Below are 18,934 nucleotides of genomic sequence, written 5' to 3' on the forward strand. Positions count from 1 at the left end.
TAGTAGTTTGTTTAATTTAAGTTACATAATTCTCATATATGCTCAATTACATTTTTTGTAAGATTATCAGTTTGTATCTTAAAGTTTTTAAACCCTGGTGCTGTGATTTGTTTTAGTTTAAATGACAAATAAACTCAACTCAACTCAGCCACTTTGTTAAATCTGGGACACTGACATCATAATGGTGTAAATTAGCGCACTTTGTCCCCCGGTGAAAAATCAGACATTGTGAAAGATAAACTTCATAAAGTAATTAACCCTGAGTGGCCGGTTTCTTTGTAGTATCAAAGGTTAATAAAACATGAGGTCTGTCTTATGAATTGAGCTTTGTTTGAACTTGTTGCCATAAAACTTGTCAACCTTTTATAGTCTTATCTGAATTAGTTAAATATAAATACAAATTAGGGTGATATAGGTTGTAACCCAGAGTGACTAACTAACACTGAGCCTGGCCTTGTTCACAACAGAATAATCATTCTTTGCAACTATATAACAAACATGTCTGCAGCTCTGAAGTCATGAATTCAACGATTCATCATGAATGAGGAAGTCCCCTGATTCTGAAGCTGTGTGTTTATCTGTGGGTTTTATCTGAATGGCAACCAGCTGTGCTGAAGGGCAGTCGGCTAAAGCTCAGACCATTCAGAAACACCCGTCCAATGAACACTCATAAATGTTAATTGTTGTCAGATGTCGGGGTTAAAGGTTACGCTTAAACCCAGCTGGATTGAGAGGAGTGTTTGACAGTCCCTGGACAGGATACCAGCCCACTAGTGAGCGGTGCACACCGAGGCACACCTGCCTCTTTGTTTTGCCTCCCACTCAGCCCTTCTGCAAGAAATTAGCTTGGTAAAGACATGGGTAAACTTTGCAACTGCAGAATGAGGTCTGTCACCGTGGCAACAGACAGGAAGTAGTGCTTAAGCGGTTTCCTGATGGCTTCCTCTTTATCGTGTAATGACATCTCACAAGGAAACATCAGCAGGGAGCACTCAGCTGAATATCTTTTATGTATAAATGTGCACGCTTACATGTGTTTTTGTGTCTGTGAAGGAACGCAGCGGCCCTGGAATAACCTGTTACCTGTGTCACCTTCATACTGTACACAGCTAACGCACTTGCCTTTTTCGGTTATGAGATAGTAAGAGGAACTTCAATTATGCCACTTATCTTTCATTAAAAGATCACACACGTACAGTCACTCACATAATGGCAGTGTGTTATCATCAGATGACTAAGGCAGGAATAACCGACCTCATAACCACCGGGGTCAGGGAACTGTGCTGAAGATTTGGAGCCTGAATTGGATGGAGGATTTGGTGAGCTTAGGTTCTTTCTGTGTGAGCTCGTCCTGTCCGTTCGCTCACAGTGTTGTAAGATAGATGGTGAGCACAAATTGAGATGAACAGATGCTGGTTCAGAGGAGGCCAGACATTTAATTTGATCAGCTAACAGGGATTCACTTTCTCCCACAGCGTGATCAGACTAAAACTCCAACTCACTTGTATTTTTGATCTGAAGAACCTCAGGGAACCAAAGATTGACTCACTCATTGTCCCTAGACCCTGATTTATTAAGTCATCTATTTAGTCTTTAACTTGTGGTTAGCCTATCACCTCCTAGTGGCTGTTAAAAGGCATAGCAGTGCCAATAGATGGCATGATCATTACCAACTTACAAGATCCTTAAAGCCGTGGTTCTCAAAGTGGGGGACTGGGGACCACCAGGGGTCCTTGTGGTGTTTCCGGGGGGTCCCTTGGGGAAAAAAAGGGAATAATTTGTTTGACAGAATGTATGACTAGTTTGGTCATGGGTTTCATACACTTTATTTAATAAAACATCTCAAAGCACACATTCTATCAGATGAGGAAACCTGTGAAACCTTATTAAGTGGGAGACCATGGTTTGATTAATGTCAGTTTAGGGGACCTTAACACGGAAAAAGTTTTAGAAGCACTTCCTTACAAGATCCTCACAGGACCATCTACTCACATCCTCTCTGCAGGTCTGAGGAACTGTGTGGGCAGCTTTATGTCTGTAACAGATTAATGCTTTTCCTTTTCCTTTCAAATTCACACAGTGCTAGACAAGATGAGTCAGTTAACTGATTAGTACTGTACATCAACAGACACCATAGGTTTAATGATTAATTTGGTGAAACCATCTATCGAGCAAAAAGGTACCATATGTCAGTTCCGGCTTCACAAATATGAAGATTTGTTGCATCTTTCTGTCATGTGATTGTAAATTCAGTGTCTTTATATGAATTCATTTTAGAAAATCAACAGATCAAATCCCAGTTTGAACTTAGTGATAGTCTGTTTGCAAAGTAGGTCAGTTAAGCATGCAGAAATGTGGACTTTGTCCAAAGGCTAGCATATTATTCAACATGATATATAGAGAGAGAAAGTTTAAGATATGAATGAATGAGTTACTTGGGATTCAATCAGAAAGAAATTAGTATTTTCCCTTTGATTAGTACAAAGTTACGTAGTTCTTTTTTATTTAGAATTATATTAGAGAATTATAACCCCTAAATTTAGCATTACCCATATGTTAGGCTTAGCAATCTAGTCCACACCAGCCACAACCCAAAAACAGCTGTATGGTGGCTGCACCTGTTAACATTCTGGTACATAAATACATGTTTTTGAAACCATGAAAGGCTTTAACCCCTATATGAGTGTCATGACAGCAGTGTCTATAGATGATTCATTACCAACTTAGAGCAGTGGTTCTCACGGTGGGGACCCTCGGGATTCCTTGAAGGGATTCGGGGCGCTCCCAAGCACAAAAGGGAATCATTTATATGTTCCTATAATTCCACTTATGAGTAACACAATGACAGAATATATGGCTAGTTTGGTCATGGTTTTCATACACTTTATGTAATTAAACATCTGCACATGCAAAAATCTTCAGATGGGCGCCCTCGGTCAAAATCTTATCTAGTGGGAGTCCATGTTTTGATTAATGTCAGTTTAGAGGTCCTTGACACAAAAAAAGCTTGAAACTCACTTCCTTACAAGATCCTCACAGGGCCATTTACTCACATCCTCTCTGCAGGTCTGAGGAACTGTGTGGGCAGCTATAAGAGTGTTTCCTTTTGCATTCACAGAGTGGTGAAAAGAAAACTCAATTCATTGATTAGTCCTTCACCAGACACATAGGTTTGAGGATTGATTTTGGTTTTCAAGCAAAAAAGTCAAATATTCGTCAGTTCCAGCTTCACAAATGTGTCGATTCACTGCACTTCTCTGACATATGATTGTAAATTCAGTATATTTATATAAATTAATTAAACAAAAAAATCAAATGATAGTGATAGTCTGTTTGCCAAGTAGATTAGTTGAGCATGCAATGTGAACTTTGTCCAAAAAGCATAATATTCAACGAGATATATGGAGAGTTAGTTTAAAATATGAATGAATGAATAATTACATGGGATTCAATCAGAAGGAAATTACTATTTTCCCTTTGATTAGTACTAAATTACATAGTTCTTTCAAGAAACTGCTCAGGAGATTATCAGAATATTATGTTCTTAACTTAAAATATAGTGTTACCCAAATTGTATGTTTAGCTATCAGGATGGAAAGTCTGAACTAGCCACAACCCAAAAGCTGAGGTGTATGTCGGTTGCACCTGTTAATAGGCTGGTGAATAAATAAATAAATATGTTTTGAAACCACCAAACGCTTTAACCTGTATATGAGAATGAGTGTCATGACTTAGTAAAACAGAAATTAAAACATGACCTCTTTTTAGTGGCTGTACATACAGTTTTATATGAATAAACACTATCATACAGTGAAACAAATGCAGTCAGTTATACATACAGAAAGTAGAACCAGTAGCCAAATACCAACTGAATAACAATACGACTAGTTTAAACAAAATTAAAGGCAACCTCTGATGAATTGAATGAAGCATCCATACATACAGTTAGTTTTAGACATAATTCCTGTAGCAGTAATAGCAGTGACTTCATGGATGGCTTATACAGCTGTAAAATATTACAGCAAATAGCATAAAGAAAATAAGAAAAGAAATCATTGTCATGGCTGTCCTTGCTTATAGTACAGTTTTGTAGTTCTGTGTTTTCTGTGCATGTTCTGTTCTGTGTTTAGAGGACATTGTACTTCCTTTTTTTTATTTTTAAAAACAGTCGACATAAGGAAGACATGTTGTGAAACCTGTCGATTCTCAGTATTCAGGGTGTGATATAACTGATTTAAAAAAAAAAGAAGTTTCTAAATCAGTCATCCTTTCATGCGTGACATCAATGCAACAAAGGAACAGCACTTGATGTCATGAATGTTTCCCAAGCTTTTACTTTATTTCAAGTGGATTTTAACTTTTAAACATGTTTGTTTTCAGTTTAATTTGCCACTTAACTCTTATTTTTACTCACAATGTCACAAAAGCCTTTTTTCTTTCAAAATCTCCTGGCATTCAACATGTGTTTAAATGCAGATCACCATTAACCATAAATCTTGTAAATTCTGAAACTTCTCTCTTTGTCTTGCCTCTTCCTACACTTCCATTATATTCTTAATATCGCACCCTTGTCACATGTCAGTGTCATCTTGTAATCTCACACTACGACCGTCCGCTCACAGTATGGAGCAGGCGGTGCTTCGCATGGGTAGGTTGGCAGGCAGCTTGGTATACTGCAGCCTGAAGCTGTTTCTCTTGTTGTTGAGTAAAGGACCCGGGTTCTCCAGCCCAACAGCCGGCGACAAATTCTCCGGCATTGCGTTTCCCTGAGGCATATCCAACTTGGTCGCCTTGTTGTTCTTAGTCTTTTTGGCTTTCTCCTTTTCCTGAAGCTCAGTTGAAATGACAGGGAGCTCGTTAGCAGCCTCTGGTGGAGGCATGTTGTCCAGTGGAAGGTCGCTGGGGCTTGGCTTCCCCTCTGCTTGCTCCCCCTCACTGCCTGTGATGTTGAGGTTGGAGGCCATGCACTTGGCATTGGTGCTTGTGGAACTAGCGCAGTTACACATTAGTAGAATATCACAGTGATTTACAAAAGACATAAAACATTAGAGACAGTATATTTGATTTTTTGCAGGATGATAGTTGTAAAGATCTTGGTTTCTTGGAATCATTTAGCCTGTAACAAAGTCTTACAAGCAATTAAATCTGTGAGCGGGAGTTACAATATTTCACTTATTTTCAACCATAGCAATACATTATAAAGTGCCCCTTCACTGAAAAAGCGTTTGACTTGTTTTAAGTTAATTTGGATGTTTGATATGATGTATTTACACAGATGAATACTAGAAGACTGTTCTCACTTTGATCTGTTAAAGGAGGACCATAATAATTTTATATCAGAATGATTTCTTATCATTAATTATAAAGGCTTTTGCAGTGTTATCTTTCCTGTTTTATCTTTCATTGTTTTTGTGCTGCTTCAGTAACCCTAGATGTTGCACTGCCACATACGGGTAAACATTTTTGGTGGTCAGCATGACTCCTTCAAACAAACAAAACGCCTGAAACAGACTTTCACTTTGCTTGCTGTCTGGTGCTGCAGGGGGGCAATAAGCGCAGCTCTGGCTGAATCAACAGGGGATGTGGTTAGTCTACATTGTGTATAGAATAAAAGTGATTCTTTGGTGCCGTCTGCTCCCCTCCACCCCCCGTCTACTCACCCATTAGAGCTTTTATCGTCAGAGTCTTTCTGTTCACTGCTGTAGCGCAGCTCTGCCGGGGTCTTGAACGATAGGTCTTTCTTTCCTTTCAGCCAGTAGGTTTTCATGTAGCCTTTACCCTAGAAGATGTTTGGGAGATAGAAGGTTTTGATCAAAAATGCCATATGTAAATGTTAGAAAGAAAATTTAATCTAAAATTCATGTATCAATATTATAATACTTGGAATGTCAGGTTCAAAATGTCTCTTAGTTGGCTCAAGATAATGAGTATCTTCATTAATACTCAACAGCAATGTGTTGAGTATTATAACTACAAGAAATGATGAAAAGCAAAATATTAATGCCCATTTCAATCAGTGGATAGTGGATAAGAAAGGCCATCATTTGTAGAAAAAACATGATAGCAAAAGGTATTTGTCCATGGCTTTGTATTAACCACTTACCTTTACAAAGATTTTGCCCCTCTCCTCGATGATATAGGGCTCATGTTCCAGGTGGTCTTTGGTGGTCTGACTGATGTGTATCTGCATGCCCTGCTCAGACAGACACATACAGACAACTGCTGCTAAAGCTCAGTATTGAAATACAATCCCTTTATATTACTGAAACTTTTAAAATCATCAAAAGGCTATGAAAATACTTAGCGTATTAGACACTTAAAATGAGAGTTCATTCAGAGGTTTTTTCCTTTGTGGGAATACAAAGAGGAAATTTAGCCTGAATAAACTGCTTTCTTTTCCGTTTATCATAGAACAGATTTTCCACACAACATGACATTAACTTCTATTAGTGTAAGTAATGGAAAGCAAATGAAGTGATTAGCCCGTTGCATTAACCGAAAAGCTGCACATACGGTGGCGTCATTAAACATAAAAATGGTTTTCTGTACCAATCTACATGAAATTGACTGAGGGAAATTGTTAATGTTATTGCAGTTATTTATACTATTGCTGTGGGTTATTTGGCACATTTCGCTGGGCTATGGGTTGTTAAGTATGTTAGTGTAGTCACCACTCCGTTGCTCTCCATCCTCGAGGCTGTGTTTACAGTGTCGCCAAACAAGCAGTAGCGAGGCATCTTCAGACCCACCACGCCAGCCACCACCATACCTGAGTGGATACCTGAGAGAGGAAAAACACTTTAGAGAAACTCAACGTGATCTGATTTATTCATAAACTGCCTGAATCTATTTTTATTGCAGCTACTGCCCCTACAAAAACTGATTTATATGCAGTCATTTATCTTGCACTCATCACCTAACCAAAGTATATCCAGATACTTAAAGTCCAAGTTTTTCATTACAAGCAACCAACAGTGCACGAATAAAAAAACAAGAAAACTGTATCCTGTAGAAAACACATTATTACTCCTCTGTTGAGAGTGAAAAATACAATTGAATCATCATTGCTTTATGTGCAGCACTTCATATTTTACCTCAAACGTGGCGCAGTTTGAAAAGGTTATTGTTACTGTCTGTCAACATGACCACAATATATTTGCAGGAGTTGTAGGTTTGTTGTCTGATGCTAATGACTCAATTGTTGCTTTGAAATCTGAACTGTAAAGAGATTTTTCCTTCTGTTGAGAGCTCAAAGGACAGGTTTTCTTTTTAGGTGTTTGGCATTGAGACTGGCGACACATCATGGGTCTGCCCTGCTACCTTTTAGCCCAGTGCATGCTGGGATACGTCAGATGCCCATATGGAATGAACAATTTGCATAATAGATTGATAAATGGATTAGATATTTTACTTCCTCACTTTGTTTGTCAGATATGACTTACCGAGTCTTTAATGCAGCATTAGGACTTATTATTACTCACTATCACTTACAGACAATACGATTGTAACATGTGCTACAGATAATGCCAATATCGTCATTAGTGAATGATACAAATTATAGGTTATTTAATGCTTCTTCAATTAAAATGATTTAGTCACTATTTACATAGCCTCATTTCCAGCTGCTAGACCCCAAGTACAATAATCAGACCAAATCCTAAACACAGTTATACAAATGATAAAAACTTAATCCATATTAGGAAAATCTTTTTACTTGACTTTTTATATATGCCATTGCTGTGTGAGCGTGTGTGAGAATGGAAGACTGTGGCTTGTAGTGTAAAACTTTTTTTGCCTGCTCCTCTTCCTTGCTGTGTTTGCTCTCACCTGCTTTAGGCCACCACTAGGCCCGTAGAGGAGGTGGCTAGCATGTCGTGGGTCAGATCCCCTTTAAAACAGCACTTATCCCTACAGGAGGGGTCTGTTCAACTGTGTCTGAAGAGCAGCTTTTTATTTGGAGAGGAGCTTAACAGGGATCAGGTCCTCTGACCTCAAGCATGTTGGGAAATCTTCTTTGCTCCAAAAAAGTGGTCAGGGTTGATATCAGAACAGTGACCTTTTGAGGCAGTAGGGAATAATCTTGATTTACCTTTTAAAGTTCTCTGTTTGAAGGAAAATCCTTTTATTGTGCCCCAAGATCTCAAGATTGTATTTTTGAAGCTGCTGCTTAATGGTGACAGTGGTTGAGTGGATAAATAGTCCAACCTCTAACTGTCTGAAGTACATGGATAAAGACACTGAATCCCCACCAGTTCAGAAGCAGTGCTGTGTGGCTGACATTGAGCCATCACCTCCCGGCAGACAGCAACAGGCAAACCCCAAAACATCAAAGTAATCTTGATGCTTTATCACAGCCGGGCCACTGAAGTGCTACTCACCAACTCTGATCTGGATGTTATCCCCGGTGGAGGGGTCTTTAAGGTGGTCGATGGAGCTGAGCATGTCCAGGGCCATGTCGCAGATGTGGTGTGCATGAAAGGTGGTCTTGTTAGGAACACCCGCCACCACCATGTAGGCATCACGGATCGTCTCCACCTGGACACAAGGGAGATTGACAGTTTTCTAAACTGTGATAACATTGAGAAGAGAGAGATCTTTTTGGCATATTTTAACCTCCATCACTCTGTAACCAAAGTCCGTAAATGGCAGACATTAATTCACCCTTTTCTTGATGCATTTTCCAGCAATGTGTGCATCAGTAATTTCTACCTGAGACTAAAACACACCAGAATGTGTGTTTTTATGGTTAAATAATGGATAAAAATCAGACCTACTATGGCTACAAATACAGTACATTTACTGCACTATACAGTTAGACTGAGAATTGACTACAGATTTTCCTTTTTGACCATATCTGCATAAGTATGGGCTGTTTTATTTTCATTTAGGTTTCATATAGAAAAATGTGCATTGCATCATTTTAGATTAAAAAAATAATATAATAATAGGCCTTAAAAAGTAACTGTAAAACCTATTCAAAACATCAGCGATATACTTCAAAATACACAACACAGTTTTCGTACCTGAATGTAAATGCAGCTGGTTGTGCTGCTTTTCTTGGACTGACCTTGTAAACATTGTGTTTCTCGCTGAGCGTGTCAAAGACGATGTAAATCTCATTGAGCATGTCCACCACCTGCATGGGTGTGATGTGGATGCAGATCTCGTTGAACTTGACCACATCGCTGAACAGGATGGTCACGTCTGGGAAGACCTGGGACACAGATATACGTACGGTTATGATAATTTTACACTGAGAGCAAACACTAGTACATTCACTGGATACATACATCAGAAAGAGATGCTTGAACAGTCATCCAAGTACAGTCAGTCACAGGTTACTTATCAACTGGATGTTTGTATTTTAATGCAGATGGATATTTGTTCTGGGTTAATTTGTACTGATGTAATTCGGGGTTTGAAGATTTGTATAGTAGTCAAATTTAACAGGTGAATGAGAGTCTTCAGCTATTTTTTGAAGCCAGATGCTCTGATAAATACTTGCTTGCCAAAATGCATCAGCTTAAGAAACCACAAAACTGTAGTAGTACTGAGAGACATTTGGATGTTTTGGCATGCAGCAATCTTTGTTAACAAAAAGCACTGTCATGTACCTGGCATGTCTCCAGTGCAGTGATCCCCTTCCTGAGGCGGTCGGCCACAGCTTTGGGGATCATGGCGTACAACAAGGAATCTCCTCTCTTCTTCTCTTCGTCCAACTTCTTGATGATTTCCTGCAGCTGAGCGTACTTTTGTTGCTCCTAGAGGATCACAAAAAATGGACAAAATAGTCTACAGTTACAGTCTCACCTCTTTTAAACCTCAAAAATCCCTCTTTGCCTTCTATAATCCTCTTAATCCACATCTCTCTTGCATGACTGAAGTGGATTTAATGGGTGAAATCAATAGGGGAGGTAGCTTCCATCTGAGCTCACCTGGTCGGGCTGTTTCATGCAGAGAATTGGCAGCTCTTACATTGTGTGCACTTAGCGTATCGTATAATATGAGCTCTGCGTTGATTAATACGCATATCATAACTGCATTCACATAAGAGAATATGCACTACCTCAAACAGCCCTCTTGGTCCATAGCTTTTACCACGTGTTCCCTCTGCTGAATAAAAGTCATGACTTTGCTAATATAATACTTTGAATGAAGGTTTTCTTTCACCTGATCGAGTGCCAGCTGTAGCTCAGCCGATTGCTGCGTCCCGGCTAAAATCAGCTCTCTGCTGGAGTCATGCAGGTTCAGATCGTTTACGTACACACCCATCTTTATCATGTCTTCCACTGTCTCAATACTGCAAGAATAAAAGAAGAAATTAATTTAAGATGTATAAAACTGTAGATGAAAGAAAAGTTAGATGATGTAACTTAATTCACTCTTTGTATCAGCAACAGATAGATAATACATCATCATCAACACATTGTAGGCTTGAAAAACAGGAAATTATGTATGTATGTATAATGTAATGTGTTGATGAACATTAGAAATTCAAAACAACAACTAATGCTCACAACGGGAAGGCAGCAAAGGAAGTAAAGGAACCGCACCCTGTGAACCTCTAAATATGTTTGGTGTGAAACAGCTCAAGGAAGTGTTGAGGTTACACGAACGACAATTTCTGTTTCTAGTTAAGACCTGGTCTCTCTCCTAAATAACAATAACAAAAACACAGAAGATTCATCTCAATGAACAGTGCAGAGTGGACAGTGCTGTGGTTAGAGGAGATGTGCAGAGAGGTGGGAGGTTCATTCAAATGAAGCAGAGTAAAGACAGTTTGAATTTGGTCTTATACGTTGCCCTGATAACAGCCATGTCAGAACTACATCTATTTTTGCTCAGTTTGCTGATGCTTTGGAGATTTCATCAACAGAATTGAAACTAAATACTTGCTGCAGACGTGCTACAACAACAGATTAATGCTTAAAATATGAATCATTTATTTGCATGTTTGCACTGCTGCACATACGTGAACCAAAATAACAGGGCCGCATGAGACGCCCACACTGTTCATACTCTTAAGACACACAACTTAAAATAGGGCCCATGGACAGTCCGACTCACTCTGAAGTAGATGTTATAATTGTTATAATAATGTAATAATTTAATCCCATTCAAAATGCAATTCATCCAAACTAACCCTAATGAAGAGAATACCAACGCTGGCAGCAGCAGATGCACCTCCTTTTAACAAGCACCATATGTCGAAAAGCAATACTTGTATTTTTTTCATGGATTTCACACCTTGCCATCTCCGTCTCCGTCTCCTCTCAAACAACACCTTTTTTCTGAGTATCAGGCACCTGATGAGAGCTGATAGTGAGTCAGTTTAGACATATTGACACAGGCTGAAAACACAGGACCCTTCCTGACCTGATCAGACAGAATTTAATTTGGACTCAGGTCCCCGTCTGGGTCTCTGTGTAGGAGTGGACATGTGAAAACCTCTAGTCCTACGTCAGCAGCATTGTATATAGTCAAATCAAAGGCTGTGGTCTTACATTGGTGTCCCCAAGAAGATGAGGGAATCCCACTGGGGGACATATTTCATCTGGCCCTTGAGGTGGAGAGGCTTTTTTGGGGGCTCCCGCATGTCCTCGAAGATGGTTTCACTACATTTACCTGAGAAGAACCATAAGGGACAGATTGTCATAGTTGTGGAAGTTAAAAAAAAACATGATAGTAGGTTGTGGAAAATGTACCTTTAGGTTTAAAATATTATATATTTTTGGATATGTCAAAAAATTTGACCGGTGCACACATAGTTTTAATACAAAATATCCATGTTATATCCAATACCAGTCACAGGATAGGGATGTAAGAGACATTAAAAAAAAAAAAAAAGTTAACAGATAAATACTATTTTGCAAAGGTTAAAGAGGAAGTGTAAAATAATCTGACCGGTGACAGTCTGGAATGCCAGCAGCTCAATATCCTCCCCTCCAGAGTTGGCAGAGCTGTTGTACTGGGTGAGAGCACTGCTATACTCTTGGTCTGTGCCCTTCATCTCCTCCAATGCCTTCGGCTCTGATGGAGGTCAAACAGCAGAAACAGCGAGGGGACGGATGACCGAATGAACCGGGATTTAAGTTACTCATGTGAGTTAATGGGGGCTTAAATTGTGTGAAGGTGGTGCGATGAATTCAAATCATACATTTCAGTTAGTCGATGGAAGAATAGCAAAATATTTAACAGGAGAATATATTAAAAATTCATCACAAGTTCAGTTCTAGTGCGTTTGTCATGGTTATGTTCTGGATGATGTCTAAAGCAAAATTTCATTCTTACACATAACATTAAAATACAAATTGTCATCACTTGAAATGATGACATCCAATATGCTTCACTTGTCGTATGTCTTCACACTTTATTCTGGCCACAAATTTAGTACAAAAGTTCTACTCAACTTGTTTTATTAACTATTACTTGGCATGCAAAAAGTATTTCAGTTTACACTGTATTTAAATGTAGGTATGTGACCTCTGAAGACATATTGCTTTAAACTTTGTTGTTATATCATCATTATTGGTATGCATTCCTCCTGGATATATTTTAAATATTTAATTTTGCTCTATCTACATAAAATAACAAGACAGAAATGAAGATTGATGACTTGATGGACATATTGTGATCCCTTCCATCCTTCTGAGATGCACCTTTTTCATACATTATGCATTTGAAAAGCATAAAAGATAATTGCAATAGTACCTCTTTCTTCTTCCCTCTTTGCTTTCTCATTATCCTCCTTCTCCTCTGGCTCCTCCTTGCTCAATTTGGGGATGTTGACCTTTTGCTTGCTCTCCACCACCGCTTTAGACAACAGCTCAAACACATTGTTCAAATGGGTGTAGATCTGATGAGAGTAAGAAGAGAATTTCATGTTATTGAGAAGTGATGACAAATGAAGCAAAGGCGAGTTCATGTAAAGTCAGTCTCACAATATGAGAGCGGGATTGCACAGCTATCTTTAAACTCACATTGTCCCAGCTGAACTCCAGCATCGGCCTGATCAGAGTGAATTCCTCGTTGACTTTCTTGCCCTGGAGGTCAGAGAAGACCTCTTTGAGGCCGTCACCGATGCGATACATGGTCATGTCTCGGCGGAAGATAACGCTGAAGGGAAACATGTCAAAAAAGATACCTCGCTTCATAGGTAGCTTCTCGTAGCCGGGCGCTGTCTTCTGTTGGGGCATGCGATGCTTGAAAGCGGCATTGTCAAAGTTCATTTTGTAGACCTGGACAAATAAAGGAAAGTTATTGAAACGTCTGAGATATAAGTTAATGAGTATTAAACGTTTGTGGTGGTTTTGAACAACATAAATACAGGATGGGATATTTTTCTTACTGCAGTTGACTAAGTTTACATGGTCACTGATGTAATAAAGAGAATAAAGAGAAGGAAGGGAGGAAGGAAGGAAGGGAGGAAAGGAAAGAAGGAAGGGAGGAAGGAAGGAGGGAGGGAGGAAAGAAGGAACGGAGGAAGGAAAGGAAGGAAGGACGGAGGAAAGAAGGAAGGTAGGAGGGAGGGAGGGAGAAAGGGAAAGAGGAAGAGAGGAAGGAAGGGAAGAAGGACAGAGGAAAGAAGGGAGGGAGGAATGTAGGGTGGAGGAAAGAAAGAGAGAAGGAGGGAGGGAGGAAAGAAGGGAGGGAGGAAGGAAAGGAAGGAAGGAGGGAAGGAAAGAGGGAGGGAGGAAGGAAGGAAGAAAGGGGGACGGAGGAAGGAAAGAAGGAAGGGAGGAAAGAGAGAGGAAGGAAAGAAAGAGACGTCTATATATTTCATATATATTTCTAAAGAAAAAAAAGCTACCCTTTTTTAATAAGGCATACTTTAAAATGAGTTTATTAATCATAAGACATTGTTTTATTCATAGGTAATACTTATTTTTCTACTGCTTTATATATCAGTAATAAGGTATTGTAAGCTCCCGAGCATCTCACCAATATCTCTCTATTAACACCTTTAAGATGTATATCCCGAACGGATGGATTATATGGGATAAAGCCTTCATCACTGATTTACTCACCTTCTAATAAGCCATTGAATTTGATGTTATACATGTTAGTACAGTAAGTCAGTGATAAAGGGTTTTCCACTATAGGACTCATCAAGTATAAACAATGTCAAATGTAGAATAGTCCAGATTAGAAAGTAGACTTTATAATTGCAATTTGGATTTGTTTGTTCATAGCAAAGCAGTGAAGGAATCAAACCAGTGACTGTCAGCTTAAGGGACAAACTCTGAAAACAGTGGGATTGACACTGATGTTAGTTGATGCTAGACCGTATGACTATATATTTGCACATTTCAGATATTCCCTCCTGTAAATTGTGACTTTACCCTGAGTCCCTTCCCAATAAACACTTCATCTCCATCCAGTAAACAACTTTCTGTCCGGTGTCTCATTGAGTATGATGGAGTCATTTCCATGCTGATAGAACTGATACAGGGTCACGATCAGATGCCCAATAGCTCGACTGATACTACTTCACCTAAGGCCGAGTACATACCACATACGTCATTTTTTCGGTTTCCTCTTTAGACAAGATTTCCACTTCGATGTCTGTGTTGTAGAATTGGCGCCCCACTTGAGACAGCTGCCCTGTACGAGTCAACAACACACACTGGTCATGGATGTGTATAGGTCAACATATAAGGGATTCAGTCAAAATGGGCTAGTGTAATATTAATTTTAGAACAAACTGTGGAGATAAGTGGAATTTTGTGTTTAATTTTTAATCAGTGCTTTGCCTTGATAGATTAACCCTGCATGACGACTTTGTTTTTATCAATCTTCATAAAAAATTAACCAGAATGTTTAAGTCTGTTAACCAGATAAACTAGTCTATTAACTCATTATTGTATGATTTATTTATTTTTTATCTGATATTCACCTTTTATTTAATATTGCAGATTAAAACAATTACAACCAAATAATGATAATCTCAGAAAAAACTGTACAAGTCTTCGTCCATTTTCTACAAATTACATATAATCTACACTGCAGCAGACTGTTTTGTGCAGCACTGTGTTTGTGTGTGTGTGTGTGTTTGTGTGTGTGTGTGCGTGTTATGAATGTGTTTTTTAGCCTTCCAGTTTATTTTACATCAGTATGAATTACATTTGCAAAGAGTTGGAAATCATTTGCGTGCCCATCTCAGTAAACATCATTATGCTTTTTCCCTGTATGTCGTTGAAGTTGATTTTTTTTTTTTTTGTGCTAATGTAACTGAAAGTGCAGGTTATTTTTTACCATAAAGCACTAAAAACTTTCTCAACATCTTCTGGAAGTTCTTATCTTCATACTGACCTGTAGCTGCCTGGAAGGTTGGAAAATATTTATGAAAACATAAATTATGGCATGTTTTGAAACGTGGTCTGCTGTAATCAAGTATGTATAATTTGTATTAAATGAGCTAAAACAACGTGGGCCTTTATATTGTTTCTGTTCCTGTGTGAATGTTTCCTAAACTGGCCAAAGACTTCAATGTTTATTTTCGTCTTTCCTCTTTTCACTCTGTTGTAAAGTCAATGGTCTGCTGTAATATTTAGCTCTTTAGTGTCTTGTGTACTGAAAAAAACAATTCAACATTGTTGTTTTACATGCTTAATCACATTCAAGTTTAAATGAGGATGCATAGGTAATTTGAGGAGAAATGAGGGATATCACAGAGTCCTGCTAAGGTCCAAGTTTTCAAACCAGCACCCACAAAGCTCAGTGCTAAAAAGACCCGACCCATGATTAAACACATAGGCTACTCAGTCACTCACTTTTAAATGCTTTATTTTAACTTGTTGCACATAATGTCATAATCTATGTCTCTGCAAGAAGGGCAGTACTGCACACTCACACATTCAAATACTGCAGCACTTTCTCACACATGCACTTAACAAAGAATGCATACTAATGTTATAATCACTGCTCACTTGTATACCTGCGAATCATTTTTATTTCTTTTCTTTTTGGTCTCACCTGCTACCTGCCTGCATTTAGTGTCCATACCTGTGAATTTATATAATGATATTTACACAACTTTATTGTGGGTTACCCATACCCTGCAGGTATCTGACCCAGTTCAAGACTCTAGGATGTCATCCCCCTTGTTAGCAAAATGACCAAAATGCTTGTCCCTTGTTAACCTGCCATCCTCCCTCTCCATCCCCTAGTAGCAGATAGAGAGAGTGCAGAGGAAGAGCTGAATAAGTTAGTCTAGTCTGCATTATTGAATTATTGATCCTTTACCTGACTGAGGTTTGTGCAGGTTTGAATATATCGCCCTGACACAGCTCTGAAATATCAGTAGCCTAACTGTGCTGTGTATTGATAAATTCATGGCACTGTCTGTGGTGCTGAAGTAGCAGATGGATTTGTAATGGTGCCTTTTTCTCTCAGAGCCGCCTTTCTGTCATTTTCATATCAGATCTATAATTTTCTCTAAACTGTGTACTATAAATACTCTATTCTATACAATACTGTAGCCTGTATACCCTATAGAGTAGTGTCACATTCATGATCACAGTGACAATTAGCAACATGTAGTGGCAGAAGAGAAGATGATAGAGACACACTGCTGTGCTGCCTGTAGAATATCTATAGTATTCCTATAATATTTATGTGATCAATCAGTATTGATACTGAAAATACAAAGCCACCTCTGTGACCAAATATCTTAGGGGAGACATGACTACAGATGTGTTTTTTACCACAGATGTTCGTGTAACCTAGGAGCGGAGCAGGTAATGTGACTGAGGAATTTAACCTGCACTGACCGCACAGCACTAAGTGGTCAGTTATAAAATCTGAGGTAAAGTTTATACCATCAAAACTACAATGTGTTTTGAAAAATAAGCATTATTAAAATGCTTAATGTCTCCATATTCCAACACAGAATATGTATTTAGCCTAATAGCAGTTCTATATCAAGAATTAAGCTAGACCTATAAGATAATCCTGCAATCCAAGGGTTAGTGTTCCCTCCTACTGGGCCATCCCCCCTGCTAAAAATTAATAAACCACCTACTGCCTATCCCAGCATGCAATGGGAACCCACATAACCTCAGAGTGAATATGTAAGAAGGTCGGAGTTGGTGATCAAACCCAGTTTCCTGTTGCTGTGGTAAACGGTTTAACCCACAGTGTTTCTACTGGTTACCTTTGACAAACTGGGTGAAACCCTTGCGGGTGCTGCGGTAGTGCAGTGTAAGGCTCGTCTCACATTCCTCTTCCACACAGAAGCTTGGGGGCTGCACTTTGGGGAAGGAGAAGCGAAAGTACTCGTGCAGGTTGTCCAGCTCATTGATGAAGTCACGCACATTTCGCCCTAACACCTGAAAGACATGGGGAATGGGTAAAAAAGACAACAGTAAACAATAATTATAGTTTATAATATTATTAACATGGAAAAGTAGTCTTCATATTGTCAAAATGCCAGAAGTAGTCTTTTTAATCTATAATGTGGATTATTAAATGTAATGTAATTGCCTGGAGAAGAGGTCAGGAGCACTAGGTATGGATTGCATCACTCATCTATATTTATCAGACAGTGATGGAGAGAAAAAAAGGAGGCATGTTAGCTAACGACAACCAACTGAAGATCACTTAATCACCTTCAGGATGCGTTCATATCCATAGTTTCCAATCCTCTTGACCATATAGACCCCGAAGGCGTACATCAGCTCATCATGGGTCTTTCCCAGAACCTCGCCTGCTGCCTTTGCCAACCGCAGGATCAGATTGTCACTGTAGATTAGGAGTTAAGTTATTTACTTGTTTTTGTATTGAGTTAGCCACCATGTAAAAACTTGAATAAGTATAATTAATAAAAAACAAAAACCAGGAGTGAATATAACACAAGAACTTCTTAACAGTCTCCGAATATTTGCAAAAAACTGTATCATTAGAAGCTTCAGATGTGTATTATATTGCACAGCCGTCTAGGATAATGTGTCAACATTGTCAAAGTATATTGCAATATTTAAATATATCAACACTTAATAGTTAGCAATCCACCTGCAGACTAAAAATGCTGGCTCCTAAATAGAGCTTTGTCTAATTAAAACATGTATTTCCTGAATGCAACTGGCAGCTGTTGTTTTGCACCTTTTCAGTTTTTAAACAGTGTAATTCAAAGGTCAGAGCTTTGAAAATGTGTTTAGCTAATATACAGTGTGCTTGATATGACACTTCTCCTTCTGTGTGTGGGCAGTCTTTTTTTCCAATTAATGCACCTGTTCATCGCTGTTCATGCTAATAAATCAAGACTTACTTATACATCTGATGTCTGACAAACTTGAGGTGGGGTATCTCTGCTCGGTTCTCGATCAGTCTCCAAACATCCTCTCCATAGGATTCATTGATGTAATCGTTCACTGCTTCCAAATAGAGGCCGTACATCTTCAGAGGGTTGGAAACCTCCAGACTGATGCCTTAGTTAACTGCTTAACTGAGGAGAGACAAGGAGAAAAATTACATATCCAAAATACAGGCACATGTCCTCTTTGACAACAGTTTAAAATATCACTGATGAGAAAATCTCTTAAAATGTATTGTTCCTTTGGTCGTCTTATGAGATTAAAATGAAACATTTATGTCAGTGCCAAAAACAAACTTAAAGACATACTGTTATAACCACCTATGTCACACAAAACCTCAATAAACCTCCTCAGACACCAGCTATATCTAAGAAAAGAGCAAGATTCTCAATAAAATAAGTACTTTTTCAGGGGAAAAAAGGTTGTTGTGCATGCTGCCTGCTCTAAACGTATTGTTAAATTTAACCAAGCAAATACAAGGTAATGCAAAAACATCACAGGCAAATCAAACAGTGCATAATACTCTCATCTCATCAGTTAACTACACTGAAAAACAAATAAATAAATATATAAATAAATGAATCCAAAAAGGGTCTAAAGGTGAAAAGAGAAGTCCCCTT

The 18,934-nt window shown here is 38.7% G+C and overlaps 1 protein-coding gene across 1 annotated transcript; it reads right to left on the reverse strand.

Moving 5' to 3' along the window:
• Window positions 1-4,616: 4,616 nt before the first annotated feature.
• Window positions 4,617-18,396, reverse strand: LOC133983964 (soluble guanylate cyclase 88E-like). The gene is made up of 16 exons (XM_062423180.1): window positions 18,269-18,396; window positions 17,610-17,742; window positions 17,156-17,330; window positions 14,513-14,604; window positions 12,981-13,238; window positions 12,712-12,856; window positions 11,905-12,030; window positions 11,505-11,625; window positions 10,171-10,300; window positions 9,605-9,761; window positions 9,068-9,204; window positions 8,379-8,535; window positions 6,708-6,781; window positions 6,104-6,193; window positions 5,661-5,779; window positions 4,617-4,989 (listed from the first exon to the last, which is right to left on the reverse strand). Exons 1-16 carry the CDS (start codon window positions 18,394-18,396, stop codon window positions 4,617-4,619), a joined length of 2,415 nt encoding a protein of 804 aa, XP_062279164.1.
• Between the last annotated feature and the right edge of the window lie 538 nt (window positions 18,397-18,934).

This window comes from Scomber scombrus, chromosome 7 (genome assembly GCF_963691925.1).
Source record: "Scomber scombrus chromosome 7, fScoSco1.1, whole genome shotgun sequence".
Lineage (NCBI taxonomy): Eukaryota > Metazoa > Chordata > Actinopteri > Scombriformes > Scombridae > Scomber > Scomber scombrus.

What these genes read in the sequence shown, in the direction of transcription:
- LOC133983964 (XM_062423180.1), bottom strand. Translation starts at nt 18,396, where the DNA reads ATGTACGGCCTCTATTTGGAAGCAGTGAACGATTACATCAATGAATCC. An exon ending in ATCTTCTTGGGGACACCAAT is followed by an intron (nt 10,301 to 11,504) that starts GTAAGACCACAG and finishes TTATTCTTGCAG; the next exon opens with TATTGAGACAGTGGAAGACA. An exon ending in TACAGCTGGCACTCGATCAG is followed by an intron (nt 9,762 to 10,170) that starts GTGAAAGAAAAC and finishes GTGATCCTCTAG; the next exon opens with GAGCAACAAAAGTACGCTCA.